General features: G+C 43.9%; 1 protein-coding gene across 5 annotated transcripts in view; it reads right to left on the bottom strand.

Annotated features, from left to right (window-relative positions):
• Positions 1 to 18,977, bottom strand: part of DERA (deoxyribose-phosphate aldolase) — a 91,252-nt gene extending 72,275 nt beyond the window's left edge. For 2 of the 5 annotated variants that reach the window (XM_043539288.1, XM_043539268.1), the window contains exons 1-2: positions 18,794 to 18,977; positions 1,214 to 1,311 (exon numbers count right to left, since the gene is read on the bottom strand). In XM_043539288.1, coding sequence (XP_043395223.1) covers positions 1,214 to 1,311; positions 18,794 to 18,962 — 267 coding nt within the window. In that variant the 5' untranslated portion in view covers positions 18,963 to 18,977. Of the gene's footprint in view, positions 1 to 1,213; positions 1,312 to 9,335; positions 9,397 to 12,475; positions 12,525 to 18,313; positions 18,546 to 18,793 lie in introns of those variants that run through there. The other 3 variants (XM_027822988.3, XM_037877038.2, XM_037877037.2) reach the window with 3 other exon arrangements.

Genomic DNA, 18,977 nt, shown 5'->3' on the forward strand with positions numbered 1-18,977 from the left:
TCAGCCTAGCACTGGGGGGACGCTTCCAACCTGCCTTAAACTTGCTGTAACAGACTGGAGAAAAAATGATGGTTTAAAAGTGTGTTTTTGAACTATTAACGTTATGATTGTTAAACAGTTCTTATACCAGGGTAGAAAGCGGTCTTACAGATTCTTCCACTGGGTTTTCACATTGATAGCACCAAATGCATCCTGATGTAAACAGAGAACTTTCACTGTGATCCATGGGAACTGTGCTCACTTACACCAGGGCTGAATTTGGCCTCTAGCATCACAAGTTTTGTCAAGAGTGCTGCCACCAGCTCAGAAATGCCAATTATAATGTAACAATTTCCTAATTCAGTGTTTAAAGTTTTCAGTTTATTCCTGGAGATAAGCCATTTTTACCTATCAATGAATTTTTAGACAGCTGCCCTGAGCAGAATAGGTGCAGTTTTTCTTTAAGACATTACCACAACTTTCTATGGGTCAAGTTCTGCCCCCCAACAGGGCTCCCACTGGAATCTCTGAAAGTTGTGCGTGTATTTGAAGGCAAAATTTGGTCAAGCCTTAGGACACTCTTGCACCTTGCCAGGTTTTCTATCACGGGGTCCAGTTCAATACATTTTATGCATGTTAAACATTTATTAATGCAAGTAGCCCCTCTGAAGCCAGTGGGACTCCTGGCAAAATACTGCTCAACATGCATAAGGGTTGCAGAATCAGCCCCCTTAACATGCATGATGTACTAATTTCTTTACCATGAGTCCCACAGTAAATTGAGTATTTTGAATTGTACGTAACTAGTTAAGCAAAAATCACCCATTCGGGATCGTTAAGGAAAAAAACAGTTAGGTAGGTCAAACTTGACAGGGACCACAATTATATCATACAGCTTTAAAATTAAAAAATAAGACTTTGTAGAGAGATCTGTCTGGGAAACAGAATAAATATGCTAGGATAGTAATATACAATTTAATCCACTCATGAATAAAGATGCCTGCAATTCATTTGTAGTTTGGCCACTCATGAGTTATCAGGTTTTTAACTTTTCTGGATAAATGCATTATCTTAGTCCGACTTATCATCAAATACAAATTATTAAAATAAGACATGGACAACCACAATCTCTTAGGTTTACATGCATCTTGAATGAAATTCAATACTACAGTCTAGAGAGCGAAAATGACTGCTTTAAATATACAGGAACAGAATGCTTAAAAAGAGCACTTACTTGCCAATCCTTTTTCACAGTTCTTCGTGACTGAATTTGTTCTGCATGCCTTATAACTGCAGGTTGATTCACTTGCACTCTTGAGATCGAGCCAAGGTCTACGAAGAAGACTCCCATTAGTTTTAGTGTATTTTTAATATATTTTAGTGGTATTTAAAAAGGAGAGGTCCTCCTTATAATTCAAGTCCTCTGAAGGCAGCTTTGGACTCGTGTCCCTTTAAGGGCTTAAAGACCTTTCACCAATCCAAAATATTAAAAACCCCTTTAACGTGTCACCTTGTCAACACTTATTCAAGGGAAGGGTCTGTGAATCAGATGTATATACTGACTTTTTGTTTCCCTTTAAAACTTCTGAGTTAATTTAATGGTGTTGAAGGATGGCAGATTGCTAGTCCTGGACTCTGAAATCTTCTACGCCTATAAGAAGTACAGCACAGAAACGGCGGTTCAGCTTCCTCACACTGCCCACCAATGTGCTTCACTAACCCCTCACTTGTCCCTTGAGGGGCAAGAGCATGCCCGTTCAATCTTTGGCTGCTCTCTGCTCAGGCTGCCAGTTATAACCAATTGTAATGTGGACACTTGTCTCCTGAGTTCTATACTCATGCCATCACCTTTCACCAAAGCTACCACACAACGCCTGTGAAGGAGTTTGGGTCACTATTGTCCTAGGCGAATTTAAACTAGCAGCCTACAGATCAGGCCCTGTATTTATCAGTTTCTAAATCATCCATTTTTTAACACACACACACACACACACACACACAAATTGACTCTCTCAAAACCTGTAAGATGCTACATACTCCCTAAGAGGTGCTAAGCACTCTCAGCCCTTAAGGAAATTGAAGGCAGAACATTCAAAAGTGGGTACTGAGTTGGACGTTGCGCATCCACAAACTGCAAGTGAAGTCAAAAGGAGCTGTGGCTTCTCCCCACCTCTGATAGTCAGGCCTAAGCTGTTCCAAGCTGAGCACCAAAAATTGGAGGCACCCACAATGAACATCCACTTTTGAAAACAGGCTAACTAGCAAATGAGAGCTGAGGGCACTCAGCACATTCCAGGATTGAGCCTTCTACATCTTCAACTTTTAAACTTCCAAGGGCATGACAATGCAAATGTTTGAATTAATGTTCACTTGTGTACATATCCTCTTGATCAAGTAATGAGTCAATGATGAAACTAAAGGCAGACAGATATAAGCAAAGAAAAATAATCTATAAATCTATGGTCAGCTAAACTGCAACTAGTTCTCCCTAAATATCTGTTGACCAGGGAATTAAGCCCTGTGCCTGAAGATAACTTACCTATGGACAGTGCAACGATTCAAGGGTAACATTTCCAAAAGTGACTAGTGATTCCGACTGCCTCCATTTTTTAAAGCCCAAATAGAGGTACCTTGAAGGGGCTTAATTTTTCAGGAGGTGGGTGCTCTGCACTTTCTGAAAAATCAGGTCCCTTTGAAGAGTCTTAAGTTGGACACCTAACAGCTGAGGCAACCAAAAATCACAAAGCACCTTTAGAAACCTTGGCCCAAGTCTTTTTCCTCATGGGACTCTAGGGTTGACTATGACTAGCTAACCCGTTTTTAAAGTTGTTAAACCTTATCGATGTTTGTGTTTAAAATCATGTTAGTTCAAATATATGAGACAATGCATTTTTAAGCACAACCTGTTTTCCTAATTTAGATATGACCTGGGACTTGCTGGAAGCTCAAGGAGGAAACAAGTGTGACTGGAAAGTTAAGGACAGATGTGGTGGGAACGCAGAACAAAGGCAAAAAACTAAGGCCTGGTCTATGCTAAAAAGTTAGGTTGACTCAGTTATGTTGCTCAGGGGTGTGAAAAATCCGTACTCCTGAGTGATGTAGTTAAGGAAACCTAATCCCCGGTATAGACAGCACTAGGTCAGTAAAAGAATTCTTCCATCAATCTAGAAATTGCCCATGTAGTGTTTTAACTGCGTTTATCAGCAGAGTAACTAGAGACATCTGTACAGAGCTAACAACATGCAAAATTTTAACATCCCACCATGCCAACATTTTCTTACTACCATGTATTTATTTACAGATAATTAAACAAGCAACAAAGACAGAGAGAAAACACTGGCTGCAAGGAGAGAAATCAAAATGAACCAAGTGTGTTAGATGTAATTCTAGAGAACAAATGATCATTTACAAATTTGTAAAGTTTCCATCAAGATTATAGCAGCATTCACCATACACATCCACTTATGCTTTAAAATCAGAGTGGAAGGAATTTATGTAATTGCAAACACATTTTATAACAGAAGAACCTCAATGATTCTGCATGGGCTAAGTCAAAAACCTGCACATTCTGTTTCAAAGGAACAGCACTCTGGTCTCGCCCCACATCTCTGAAAATATTGGAAAGGGCTATAGCTATATGTTCTTATAACCTGGGGTTGGTGGTGGAATTTTCATCCCTTTAAGAATTTTTGACAAATGAAATGCAACCAGAAGACCTTTGAACATGCACATATAAACAGTTTAACTATAAGGTAGCTGATCCCTTAGGGCTTGTACACACTAGCACTTACTTCGGTATAACTTTAAGTCTCTCAGGGGTGTGGAAAAGCCACCCTCCTGAGCAATATATGTTACACTTACCTAAGTGCCGGTGTGGACAGCGCTATGTCAACAGGAGAAGCTCTCCCGCCGACTGGAGCACCCATGGGGAAAAAAAAAATAGTGGGTGTGCTGCACTCACCAGCCACAGCTGTTTGGCTGTGCCCCCAATTAGCTGATTGGCAGCTGGAGGAGGGCAGAGAGCACATAGGGGCCACAGGGAGGGGGCAGGAAGAGGCAGAGTGAGAGCAGGGCCTTGGGGAAGGCAATGGAAGGGGGGGCCCTTGGGGCAAAGCAGGGGTGGAGCACCCCCCAGGGAAAAGAAAAACTCAGTGCCTATGGACAGGAGAGCTCTCTGCACTAGCAGCGCTACAAGGGCGCAGCTACATCGGTGCAGCTGTAGCAATTCTAGCGTAGACTATCCCTTACAAAGACCTCTGCATCCTCTGTAGCTAATCTGATGTTGAGACCCTGAAGTGATCGGTGTTCCTGGCTTCCCAGAAACCATTATATCCAACGTTTGACTTAGTCTACTGATCGGAATTAAAACATGGATCTGCATCAGAGTTGTGATTCTCCTCCTACGTGCCTAGTGTACAGGCAGAATCATTAGACCTTGCTGCAATTTATCAAGACTCCTGATAACTTTACTACCTACTGGGGGCAGCACGACCTTTCAATCCCTTTGGAAGACTTGATCAAGTCTTTTAGAAGCTCAGTACCTTGTCTGAAATGCTTCACCTCTTCTCTAATAAGACCTACTGTCCACAGTTACTCTGGCGCTGGACGGCAAACAGTGAAGAGTCCCCTTTGTTCATGATATCTTGATTCTTTCCAGACTCACTCATTGCGTTCAAGGCTACGAAAGACAACTGAGTTGATCTGTCAGAAAATTAACTTTGTATCACTTCTTCATGGAGCTAAAACGTCTGTCGTAACACGACTGCTTGTATAGAATATGCAAAGCATGCAGAAGAGGAAGAATTTGAATGTTAAATCCAATTTGTTACAAATCAATAATTCTTTCCTTTTGTGCTATCTTATGCCATAAACCTAAATCTGACTGAGCGTGAGTCTACACAGCCAAAGCTGTCCACAGGTTAGCCTACCTAAGTGACACAATAGCAGTGAAGACAGTGCTGCAATGACCTCAGAGTGGGCTAATGAGCCGAGTACATACCCAGGGACCATGCAAGGCTTGTGTTACCCGCACTGCATGGTCTTCACTACTATTGTTATCTACACTAACTGGATTCAAGCATGTGTGTCAGCTGGCCTGCACACAGTTTTTCGCTGTGTAGACAAACCCTCAGGGGGTAAGAAGAAACTCCCCCCGCGGGCAAGTTATTCCATTATTATCCACTTTGGAGTCTTTAGCAACTTCCTCCGATGCATCTGATAATGGGCATTCTTAGGGACATGATACTGTACTAGATGATCTAATCTGGTTATGGCAGTTCATATGGTCATAGTTAACCCGTTGGTCAAAGCTACTGAGGAACTCTGGGTAACTTTCTCTGGGAGGGAGAATCACAGACATATATTTGAGGAAGTAACAAGCATGTTAACGGATATATTTGGTTTAAACAAAAGACACAACTGAGTCTGTGCCATTCGAGAGATGGCTGGACAACTGGGGAAAACCAACAATCCCATTAAGGGATTCTTCTGTTAACTCATGTTTTCAGCTTTCCCATTCAATACCCCTTTAAAAAGTCATCTGCTCATTATCATTATTACTACAGCACCGAAAAAGCATGCTGGGTGCTTACCAGAACAAATAAAACAAGAGCCTAGATTTTTACAGATTACAATCCTGAGCAAAGCGATGCCTAAATACTTTTAAAAATCTGGACCAAAATCCCTGCCAAGAAGAATTTACAATCTAATATTAGACATGAGAGGGTAACAAAAAATTGTAAGGGATGTGGTGTGGAAGGACAAAGGTTATGATAATAAGCAGGAGCAGATGGAGACTCCAATGCAGCACAGATCCTTTCTTCAAGCACACATCTCTATTAATTAAGAAGGGGGTGGAGAAGAAAAAACAAATAAATATGTATCAGCATAATCATCTCTAAATAGATTTTCAAAGTTTGCCATGTGGGATCTTACCAGACCTTTAAACATAAATGTCTTTAGTCAGAAAAAAAATCAGTCTCAATTCTAACTTTTGTCTATTAAAATTCAGAACATAACCATTATTTTAAAACAGAACTGTTTGCCTTGGATTTTTCCCCCCACTTTATGATTGAGCGAGTCTGGCTAGGGAAAACTATATTTAATTAGGCTCATTAACCTTGCAGTGTGAACACTTTTTTTTTTTTTTTTAAATAAGTCATCTGCTAGTCATCTGCATAGTCATGTGGCTTCAGGGATAAAAGCAATTAAAGCAGCTACATTACAGCTAATTAGCCAATATTCTGTAATCACTCTCTTAAAGTTTACTTTTTCCTCTGAAGACATCTGAAAACCTTCAAAACCGTAGTTAAAACTTTAACAGGAAAACCATTCCCTTTTGAATTGGCAACACAAATCCAATAATACTAAGCTATTCCATCAGTAACAAATAAATTAAAAATCTGCTTCAATACATAACCTTATAAATACCCAAGCTACACAACCCACTCTTTTTTTAAATACAGATTTGCTCCTGACCAGAAGTTGGACTTTTATTTAATCCCTTTGAACAGCTAAATTGAATGCTTAAAAATTAAAATATTTTTTTAAAACATAGTGTTTGCATATTTTAGTGGTAAAGTGAGAAATTCAACTAAGCATAGTCCAAATCCAGCCTCCCACACTCATTTACATAGGCCTAATGAGTTCAATAGAACTACAAATGTAAGTAACAGCTCAAGGATCAAATCTCATAATGGAATGTGTTAAATTGGTTACCATTTGAGGTTTGATTTTTTGAGTTAGAAACTATGATCATATGTGATATTTTGGGTATCACCTAAACCGTAAGGGGTTCTATCACTACATGCATTGTAACTCTGGGGGCCTATGTGCTGTGCAGTGGTTGTTCAAATTTCTGACACCAGCGTTACTTTTAACAGCAACAGAACCTAGTGGAAATGTCCCTGCAATGGTGACTGTCAGAGAGCACTTTCTAGAATTTATTGACATTGACGATACTACAAGAGCTGGTATGACAAATGTGCTTCTTAAAAAGCTGGAAGATACAGGAATTGCAATAGCTGACATGAGAGGTCAGGGCTACGATAATGGTGCCAACATGAGAGGAAAGAACAGAGGAGTACAGACACAGATCCGAGAGTTAAACTCTCAAACTTTTTTTTGTCCCATGCAGTTCTCATTCATTGAACTTGGTGATTCTGTTGCTGTTAAAAAATGCACCATTAAAGTCATTTGTTCCGTATGGCTGATGTCAGGTGTGCAGTCCAGAATAACAGAGTAATATCTTGCTGACTTCAGATCTGCCACAATCTTCTGTTTGACTTTTGTTGCCAGTAACTGTATGATCTCATTTTGAATTGTTTTTCCAAGGTAGTGGTGGGTGTACATTTCTTGGGTGGTGACTATTCTTAGATGCTCCTGCAGTACAACATCAAACTCAGCCATCAGCTCCACAATTTTAAGGAAGTTTCCATTGTTTGGCACATACAGCTGATCTGAAGTGCCACACAGTGCTAGGTTTTGGGTAGCAAGCATTCTCACAATGGCAATGAGCCTTTTCAGAACTTTTTGCCAGTAAAGAGACTCTGATGTAATCTTCTCTTGATGCTGATCCTCTATGGTGGCCTTTAAACTTACTCTCATCTCAAGCTCTTTCCACCTATGGAATGCTCTCTGGTGATTTGCTGCCTTCTCATGGCATGCCAGATTTCTAACCAGATTTGTCCAGTCCTTTGTTCCTGTAGAACCCAATGTGGCTGGAGCATTAGACTGGAAGAGTTTGCAACAAAAACAGTATGCAGCATTCTGGGGTTTTGAGTACATGAGCCATGGCCTCTCCACTTTGTCACCATTGGGGATTTCACGCCAGTAATGTGTTGGATGGAAACTTCTATCTTCATTGTCTTTGGGGAACATGAAGTTTTTCACTTGCTGTGGCCCATGCAGTACAAGGAAGTCCCTCAGGCTCCTGCTCAAATGGGTCCACAGTCCTGGATCATCTAGACTTAAGGAACTAAACTCAGCAGCAGCTGTTTCTTGCGCCTCCACCACACTCTTCTCTGATCTACACTTTTCTTCAGGAATGTGCATAGTTACATCCATTTGAGATGGAGATATGGATGCTGCAGTAGCTGCCAGGTCACAGGCACTCTAACTAATGGAAGATCAGGCATCTCCTCACCACTCACATCCTCACTGGGAAGGCTCACCGTAAACATTTGTATCTCAGGAGAGCTCCTTCCTGCTTAGATAGAAAGAAAAGGAAGCTTTTCTTTCTTTTTCTGAATGCTGCCGCAGAGGTGTGTTTTCTTCTTTCTCTCATGACTGCTGTTCTGTACCAGCTACAGTGGCTCTCAACACTCAGTTGAAGGGGACAAATAAGCAGGTTGGTAGCAGGGCCTGAGTGAGGGAAGATATCAGCATCTTAAGGGCCTAACTGGCTCCTACTGCTTCAGTTGACTTCCTGTTCGCCTCAAGTGGGTTCAGGGAAGCAGCAGGAAACAGGAAGCTCCCTGAGAAGCTGGTGTGAATCAGTCCAGGCTCCTGGGGGTGCTAGAGAGGTACATAAGAGGCTCCTCCTCCTCTCTCTCCCTGCAGCTCCTGCTGCTTTCTGTTATTCCCTCTCACCTTTTCTCCTGCCTGCCTGTTATGTCTCTTGTGCCCTCCTTCCTCCAGCACAGCACTCCACCATCTCTGTGCATCTAGAGCAGGGAGAATCCATATGCACCAGCAGCAGACACAATTTTATACACTCTGGGTCCTAGTGGCGCCCTCCCACAGTCTGGCACCTGAGGCGGCCGCCTCAGTTCGCCTCATGGTAAGGCCAGTCCTGCCTCCTTTCAGTTCAGCCTCCCTACTCCATCGGACCTCAACACCCTCAGTTCAGCCCTGCCCCTGGCAACCTCCCCCATCAGTTCAGCAGCTCCCACCTCACTCAGTTCAGCCCCCTCAGGCAACCTTCATAGGCAGTGCTCCCAGCCCATCTTAAAGAATAACATCCAGTCTTTAGGAATGGTTAATGTTTAATGCTTCAAAGGAAGACAAACAAATAAGTCCTGAATGAGAAACCATAAGCCAGTTTCTACTCTGCTGTAACATTAGTTTAATAATCACAAGAAAATATTAATATTTAATATTTAAATCAAATGGCCAATCACAAAAAAATTTCAGTTTAATAATTAAGCCAATATAATGATATTTACATCCTTTGTAAAGCACTTTCACATCCACTAATGAAAATCACTATATCAAAGCTAGGTATTAATAATAATATTAAAACCAGGTTTATGATCTCTTGAACAAGGATGCCACACTGCATTATATAAATGCCACTTTCCAACAGGCTAGATTTCACATGTAAATGGCTCAGAAATGCCAACTATAAAAATACATACCTTTCAAATAAACTAGATTATATTCCCGGTGGAAAAATCCATCCATCCATCCATCCTTCTACTCTCAGATTTCTGGGCTGAGGAAAATGGGCAGGGTTTTGTTTGTTTGTTTAACATCCAAGAATGCACTTTAATCATTGTAATTCTGAGGACACTGTTTTGCAAAGGCAGATAATGATGTAATAATGATGAGAGTGCAGGATTGGTAGCCAGGTTTCCTGGGTTCTAGTCATAACTTTCCCACTGATTTGCTGCAGGATCTCTCACCCCCACATCTGCCTGGGGCTAATCATTAGGCACCTAAGTTTGAAAACGTGGCCTAAAAGTACAGCACCTAAATAAGTGGCATATTTTTGAAAGGTGTTGAGCCCTAGCTCCCACATACTAATGCTCACGAGGGAAGGTTTATTTCTAGACGCAAGTCAGGCTCTACACAGACTAGCTGCATCTCTGGTTTTAAGCGTCTTTTTTATCTTCTGTCTGTAACCTGTGTTACAGGGTGTCCCTTCTTCCTCAGATGTGGCTACCTTGTATGAAAAATCTCTCCGAGAGGATTATGATAAACTTCCTGGTAGAAAGTCTGTATATCAGTTTGCTAAACCCACAGTGAAACCAAATGAGGCAAGAGGGGAATGCTAAAGGCATGCATTACAAAAGTAACTCCTCTAGGGAGAATGCTTTCCAGCAAAAGTCAATTTTATTCATCTGATACAGTCGTAGCCCGTGCTGCACCAAATCAGACCAATGGTCTATCAAATCCACTATCCTGTTTCCAGGAGTAGTCTATACCTGGTGCTTCAGAGGAGAGTGGTAAAACATGCAGACTAAGCACCTGGTCAGAGCATCTTTGGAAGCAGTGTGGGAGAGGACAGATTCCTTCTTCCCTGATGCCTGTGACAACCAGTTTATATATAAATACAGGAGATTTATTCCCCAATCTCAGCACGTATAGCTACAAATGGTGTAGACTGTAAAATTCTCTAGCCCTTTTCAAAATCTGCCTTCAGTACGTGACTCTGTTGTGGCAAGCAAATTTCACAAGCTGTATTGTATTCTGTATGAAGTGGCATTTCCTTTTATCTGTTCTAACTGCACCTGCCCTTCGTTTTAATCAAGTAACTACCTTCTTCTAATATTATGGGACAGTGGGGAAGCGAGCGAGAAGATGGAATTAATGATTTTTTTATACTTTACAGAAAATAAGGATAATGAAAATAATGGAAAATTGCAATAAACAAAGGGTGATTATATAATATGGCATGAGCTGAGGACAACAGTGTCACTTTCATTTATGGAAAAGATAGGAGTGCTATACTCCTGGCATTTTATAAGACATTTTAGATGTACAAGTGGCACGTTTTAGCAGAGAAGAGAAGAGAAAAGAAGAAATCAGATGGAATAATCTTTTAAAATTATTTGTAAATATATTTGACCACTAGGTGTCTACTAGTTTCAGAGTAACAGCCATGTTAGCCTGTATTTGCAAAAAGAAAAGGAATACTTGTGGCACTTTAGAGACTAACCAATTTATTTGAGCATAAGCTTTTGTGAGCTACAGCTCACTTCATCGGATGCATACTGTGGAAAATACAGAAGACGTTTTTATATGCACAAACCATGAAAAAATGGGTGATTATCACTACAAAAGGTTTTTTCTCCCCCCACCCCACTCTCCTGCTGGTAACAGCTTATCTAAAGTGATCACTCTCCTTACAATGTGTATGATAATCAAGGTGGGCCATTTCCAGCACAAATCCAGGGTTTAACAAGAACGTCTGAGGAAGGGGTGGGGGGGAAGGGGTAGGAAAAAACAAGGGGAAATAGGTTACCTTGCATAATGACTTAGCCACTCCCAGTCTCTATTCAAGCCTAAGTTAAGTGTATCCAATTTGCAAATGAATTCCAATTCAGCAGTCTCTCGCTGGACTCTGGATTTGAAGTTTTTCTGTTGTAATATCGCAACTTTCATGTCTGTAATCACATGACCAGAGAGACTGAAGTGTTCTCCGACTGGTTTATGAATGTTATAATTCTTGACATCTGATTTGTGTCTACTAGAAAACTTGAATCACCATCCAAATTGTGTGCAGTAAGCATTGCCGGGTAGGCATGAGGAAACTGCTTTGCACTGCCATTGAAAGGACATTAGCACAAACTAGCTAAGCCCTTAGAATACGTGCTGAGCCCTCCCGTTTTGCATGGGTCTAGGAGAAAAGGTTTGTAACACGGGCAGCTGCCATCAGAGCAAAGCCATGAGACTGGCAGAAATGTGAACGTTCAAAGTGTCTTTTTTTTATGCTTTGACTCTGATATGAAAAACTTTCAGGTCATCCGACCAAAATCTCTCTCTGCATTCCCCAGCATAAATATACCTCCATAAATCACTGCCTCTTGAGAATCCACTGGTGTCCTCAGATGCTTGTTTGCATGCTCTGTCCAAACAATGCCCTTTATTTTAAATAAAAAGAAAAGGAGGACTTGTGGCACCTTAGAGACTAACCAATTTATTTGAGCATAAGCTTTCATGAGCTACAGCTCACTTCATCGGATGCATATGAAGTGAGCTGTAGCTCACGAAAGCTTATGCTCAAATAATTGGTTAGTCTCTAAGGTGCCACAAGTACTCCTTTTCTTTTTGCGAATACAGACTAACATGGCTGTTGCTCTGAAACCTGTCTTTATTTTAAATGACTCTTTCTGCTTGAAGTTTATTGTACATCTAAAGAATTAATACATATAGGATCTAAGCAATCCAAAAATATTTAAAACAGCAGCACTCCAAAGTTTTCAAAAAGAGCATTTGATTTTTTTAAAAAAAATATATTTTATTTTATTTGTGCCCAATTTGAAAAACCTTGGGCCTGGTTTTTTTAGAAATGCTGAGCACCCATAAGTCCAACAGAATTTAATGGGAGCTGCAGGTGCTCAGAAAATCTGACCCTAGGTGTCTCAGATTTGGTTCCCAAACACCTTAACATTTGGGACACAGTATCTGTCGCTGCACAAGGAAGGTTTTACTTACCTAAAAAAAAAAAAAAACAGTCCGGAAATATTACTATTCTTTAAGAAATGGATTTAAAACATTCTTCCAATATGCAGGCAGGAATACCTCTAACATTATTTTACATTTTAAATGGCACCTTTGATCCTGATGGATCCCACAGTGCTTTCCATACTATAATCTTGCACTCAAAATAAGTCCAGGAGGAGAGCTGTTTGGGAGAGGGAAAACAATTAATTTCAGAAGGGAATACTTGCTATAGAAATGTTTTGAACACACTTGAATGTGAATTACAGAGAATGAGTGGTAATAATAAATGTATATAGTACTTTTCTGCTGTAGATTTCAAAGTACTTTACAAATTCATTATTTTTGAGTTTTGTTGTAGAAGGTAGAGACCAAGGTATAGAACGGTTAAGTGACTTGGCCAAGGTTATGCAGCAAGTCATGAACTCAGCCAGAAATAAAAACCTGGTGCCCCTGAGTTAGTCCCATTGTTGGATCATATTAAAGAAGTTCTGTATTAAAATCACAAATGAGTTTGATTCCCCATAGTTTAAATTCCAGGGTATTACTAATTAAGAGGTCTCTTGGTTTTTGGTACTGTTTCTCTCCCTCTGTGTGTGAAACTTGCAAGCTGCTAATTGTGTTAGTACATTCTAAGACAGAGTCTGTTCTCAAAGCAATTCACAGAGACTCAAAGCAATACTCTAACAACAGAAACAGCACCCAGAGACTCCCCGCCCTTTTGTTGTATTAACAATTGTGATTAAAATAGAGATAGAGGATGTATGTGGATGGATGCTTGGTGTGGATAATAACTGAATGATCAGGGAGGTGCCAGCCTAAGAATCCAGTGTCCATCGGCTGAAGAAGGCGTCAAGTGGAAATAACCAGAGGACCCCCGGAGGGCAGACTGGAATCCACCCAACAGCCTCAAGAATGGGAGAACCAAAGAACAAGATAACATCTAGGAGCCGTCAGGAATGTGCTATCTGCTGATTGATTCAGCAACAGCATGATGAAGCAATTCCCATAGACTGGCATAGAAAGAAATTCCTATAAAAATAGACTCTAAAAAGTGAGAACTTTGGGGTCTGATTCTGCAAACCAACTTCCAGGAGCATCAGATGAGCAGCTGACAAGGCCCTGCTCCCTCCTCATGTCCAGGCCACCTGGCCAGTGGCTTGGCATGAGCAACTCTAAGGCTGGTAACTATGATAACAACTTTGCAGAACCTGTGTGTGTGTGTGTGTGTATGAATGAATGTGTGAATAAATATGAGATTGAATGGAATGTTATAGCTGTAACTAACTGCTTACTATGATTCTTTCTGTATTCACAATAAATGTGGTATTTTGCCTTTTTTCCCTTTAATAAGATCCTGCTGGTTTTTAATTTTTTGGTATAACACCATAACCTATCCACCAGACAATACTACCTCCATTATATTCACTTAGACATGTGGATCTATTTGAGGACAATTTACTGAGAGGGATACAACCTGCTTTGCCTGATAATATTATAGGATTCTACATAAACACTTCACAGTGAACCACATAGGTGATCACTATATAAGATGTGTACATTAAAGTAAGTGTTTAAAAAAAACACATGCAATCTGCATGAATAAGGTTTGCACATACCCTCCAGTATGATGGTATGAGTCAAACACTGAACATTATCATACATATTCCAGCAAAAAGATAGGGATACTTAAGAGTAATTCTCCTGTAACTTCAAGTTACCCCAGATCATACACTAGATCCGTGGTTCTCAACTAGGGGTACACGTGCGTACTCCTGTGAGTACACAGAGATCTTCCCAGGGGTACATCCATTCATCTAGATATTTGCCTAGTTTTGCAACAGGCTACATAAAATGCACTAGCAAATTCAGTACAAACTAAAATTTCATACAGACAATGACTTGTTTATACTGCTCTATATACTATACACTGAAACGTAAGTACAATATTTATATTCCAACTGATTTATAATTATGTGGTAAAAAGGAGACAGTAAGCAATTTTTCAGTAATAGTGTCCTGTGACACTTTTGTATTTTTATCTCTGATTTTAAGCACGTAGTTTTTAAGTGAGGTGCAACTTGGGGGTATATAAGACAAATCAGACTCCTGAAAGGGGTATAGTAGTCTGGAAAGGTTGAGAGCCACTGCACTAGATCACAGTAACTCAGCAGCTTGCTTGTAGGACATGCAACATTTCAAAGAGATGGAAATAAAAGATGTCCTGTTGGTTAAAGATAATGTAATGGAGGGCAAAAAAAAAAAAAACCCAAAAACCCAGTAATCTTGTGGGGGAAACTCAAAATCAGTCCTTCCGGCGGGGGGGATGGAGGGAAATAATTGCTTTTACTCCAGGAAAGAAAAAGGAATGTACAGAGCAAGGTGAATCCCTTGATTCAATGAGGATGCAATGAGTAGAAAAACATCCCATTCTCTCACCACCCAGTAAGGATGGTGAAAGGAACAGAGAAAACATTGATTCAGTCAGAACCCTAGAGTCACAAAACAATCAGGGCAGGGAGTCCTGCCATGTTTTTGTGGCACTCGTGGCGTGTACCTAAAGCTGTTTGGAATAGCAGTGGTGACAACTCCTGAAATGTTTTTATAAATCTTGCCCTATTGAGGTATTACTTAGAGCCTCGGGTTCTGGAGACAGGTGATTACAAGTGAATCTCAGCATTCCTTTAACAACAACAAAATATATTTCTAGCCCTCAGGGTTATGCAGAAAAGCTTGACAATGTGACCCTTGATTAGCCTAAAGGCTAAAGAACAAGGAAAATAAGAATAACCGATATTGTTATGGCTTATGATTTTTTAAGACAATCTCATGATGTTGGGGGCCTTGACTCAGGATATTTGAAATTTTGGGGTTGTCACTACTGAAATAGTGTGAAAATCTGATTTATAAACACATCCCTGGATTATAAACCAGGTTTGGAATCAGCCCCTTCATACTGCTTTACTAGTCTCTAGTTGTGAGCAGTTGCACCCTTGCACTGTTGTTCTCACAAATGTTTATGGACAGCGAATTTTGGGCCCAGACCCCATATTTGTTTAATCAAGAAAATAATCTGTTTCAGAAGAAAGCAGTTCATAAAAGTAAGGTCAACCATTGCAAAAAAAGAAAAATATCACGTGGCACAGACAACTAATCACTAAGTCCAAAGAGCAAACTCCAAATATTTAATCATCAAAACCTTGAATGATCCCATAGGCTGAAATATGCTCATAAAAGCTACTCAACAATTTTCTTAATACAAAAATTCCTTTAAAACTGTGATCTCTTCTCAGAATTCACCAGCAGGAGAATTCATCATATAAACTGTTAGCAAGTCATAGTTCAAACAGATAGAGCCGACCCCAAGATGACAATTCCATAGCTCGACAACTTTGGAGCTTTGGAGCAAAAAGAAAAACTTTCAAACGGTTTCAGGGAATTGAAACTGGGAGTGTGTAAGATATACCCCAGGCCAGTACCCTAAACACCCAGCTAGAGAGAGCCTCTCTTTCTCTGCCCTTCCTGATGACAGTTTTGTGGAAATTGACATGTTCCCACCTTGATACTAACTATTCTGGAGGGATCCACATGTCATGTTGTTGGGTCACAGCTGGCCCACTAACCTCTCTGCAGCTGCAGCCCATGAGGCATAGGTCTACCAGCAACAACAAAACTTGGACTCCCTTTATTACTTCTGCACACACATCCCTTCCCTGAAGGTTCAGGCAGGGATGAAAGTAACTTAAAGGACTTGCCGGTACTCCGGAGTCCTGAGGATTGGACCGGGCCTCAACTGGAAGAAGCGTGGCCTCTACCAGAAGAGGCAGGGCCTTTAAATCCTGGGGCCCTTTAAATTGGGATTTAAAGACACGGGGCTAGGGCTGTGGTAGCAGCAGTTGGGAGCCCCGGACCCTTTAAATCACCCGCTGAGCTCCTAGTTGCAGAGGTGGCTGGGAGCCCTGCGGCTCGGGGGCAATTTAAAGGGGGCGATTTAAAGGGCCCGGGGCTCTAGCTGCTGCCAGAGCCCCGGGGGCCAAGCAGCAGGGCCCGGGGCTCTGGCTGCTGCTACCCTCCAGGGCCCTTTAAATTGTCCCCGGAGCCCTGCTGCCAGAGCCCTGGGATAGCGGTGGTGGGGCTCCGGCGGCTATTTAAAAGGCCCAAGTGGTAGAGGCAGCAGGAGCCCCAGACCCTTTAAATAGCCGCCAGAGCCCCACTGCCACTACCCCAGAACTCCGGCAGGCTCTGGTGGCTATTTAAAGGGCCTGGGGCTCCCACTGCCTCTACCGCCCCAGGCCCTTTAAATCATCCCCGGAGCCCTGGGGTAGCGGCAGCCGGACTACAGCAGCGATTTAAAGGGCCTGGGGCGGTAGCGGCAGCAGGAGCCCTGGGTCCTTTAAATCGCCACCCGAGCCCCACTGCCACTACCCCAGGGCTCCAGCAGCAATTTAAAGGGCCCGGGGCTCCAGCCACTGCTGGGAGTCCCAAGCCCTTTAAATTGCCACCTGAGGAAGCTGGTCCGCCCCAGTATGGCGCACCGGCTCTTGTCGGTGGGAGTGGCAGATTTGTAGAAATTTTGGTGGTGCCCAGAATCTGCCCCTGCCCAAACTCTGCCCCTGCCCAAACTCCACCCCCCACCTGCCCAAGGCTTTGGGAGGGAGTTTGGGTGGGGGAGGAGGTCTGGGGTGCAGGCCCTGGGCTGGGGCAGGGGATTAGGGTGCAGGCTCTGGGAGGGAGTTTGGGGATGGGATGGGAGGAGGTGCAGGGGGGGGTGCAGGTTCTGGGAGGGAGTTTGGGGATGGGATGGGGTGCAGGGGTGAGAGCTGTGGGGTGAGGCTGGGGATGGGTGTGGCTGGGGATGAGAGGTTTGGGGTGTGGAAGGGGGCTCAGGCAGAGGCTTAGGGCGTGGGGAAGATGAGGGCTCTGGCTGGGGCTGAAGATGAGGGGTTTGGGGTGTTGGAGAGGCTCAGGGCTAGAGCAGAGGGTTGGGGTGTAGGGGGATGAGTGCTCTGGCTGGGGGTATGGGCTCTGGGGTGTGGCAGGGCTGGGGATGAGTTTTGGGTACAGGCAGGCAGCCCCAGGACTGGAGCCAGAGAGGAGGACTCCTCCCAGCCCTCTCCCCACCAAGCAACAGCGAGCTCTGGGATAGGGGCCCCCCTCTCCCTCCTGGCAGCACACTCACCCCCACCACTGTCACTGCACATGCTCCTAAGGCCTCTCTCAGGTCCAGGAATCTCCCTTGCCTCCCCTGTGGTGGGTGCCTTGGGGGGGGGGGGGGGTGTTTTGCCATCACTTGTGCACCTCGTTCCCTGCTGCTGCCTCTCACTGTAGCCTCACTGGGGGGGGGTGGGGGATGGGGCTGCCCCTTGCCCAGCATAGGGCAGGAGCAGTGACTGCAGGCGGGGGGGAGCAGCTGTTCTAGTGGAGGGTCCCACCGGAAAATGAAAGGGTCTGAGGGGGAAGGGCAAGGTAAGAGCAGCCTACCCTGGCACTAGTGAAAGAGGGGCGCTAGGACCCTGCAGCAGCCGTTGATGCAGGGAGGCAGCATGGAGCTGCAGGGGAGACACAGGGAGGCTCTGCCCCAGGACCCCCGGGGAGGCGTGTGCAGGGGCAGCGGGGGGGCGGGCAGCAGGTGGGACCAGCAGGGGAGACCTGGCCCCGAACATTGGTGGAACCAGGCCCACGAGCCCTCAATATTGCTGGAGCCACGAGCCCATATAACTCGCCTCTGCTGCTTGCTCTGGGCTCAGGCAGGGTTTGAGGTGGGTACGATCCCTAGCGCCCCAGTAAGCGCTGTTGACAGCTTCACCTCCACTGGGGGCGGGCTGTCCCCTTGGCACCTGAACGCCGGGCAATGTCTCGACTCTCTCCGTGTGTCTGCTGCAGGCCCCCACTCCGCCCTCCATTGCACGTGCAGGCTACTCAGTGGGGCAGATCAGCTGCTGTCCCTTACCCAGCTCTGTGCCCCGGTTTCTAGCCGACATCAGCAGCAGCAGCGGGCCCCGCTCCGACCCCTGGCTGCCCGCGGGCCAAAGCAACAGGCTTGAGCGCGGGACTTCCTGGGTACGCCCCTGCTGCGCCGTGCGCTTCCTCCCCTCACACGGCGGGCAGGAAACACGGCTCCAGGGCCAGGCTGGTCATTCCTTCCCCCACCCAGGCTGGGAGGGGCCAGCTGCGCCTTCCCACCAAACTCAGATCAGACCCCTTCTGCTCGGAAGGAGAGTCTGGGGAACTCGCGCCCCCCAGTAATAATCCACCCTTCCATTGCTGTCTGCAGGCAGGGACAGCCCCCGTTAGCTCCTTCCCCATGTCCATTACGCACTCGTGCGTTGCTGTCGCCATTGGAGACAACCACGGCGTCTTCCCCACATCCATTGCTGTACATGCCTCAGGGGACATAAGCCACTGCCCCGGCAGGATTATGCATTCATACCTTGCACTCTCCATCGGGGGATGCTGACCGGCTCCCTCAGCGGGTGAAACCGTGAATTGCTGTCTGCTGGTAGGGAATGCTGGTGCCTGTTTAAATAGGATAAGTAAGTGCTCTGGTAAAGGCAACACCATCTTATGCTTCTTTTGAGGAAAGGCATTGCATAGGGCATGGGTCGTTTTAGTTA

Source organism: Chelonia mydas, chromosome 1, assembly GCF_015237465.2.
Source record: "Chelonia mydas isolate rCheMyd1 chromosome 1, rCheMyd1.pri.v2, whole genome shotgun sequence".
Lineage (NCBI taxonomy): Eukaryota > Metazoa > Chordata > Testudines > Cheloniidae > Chelonia > Chelonia mydas.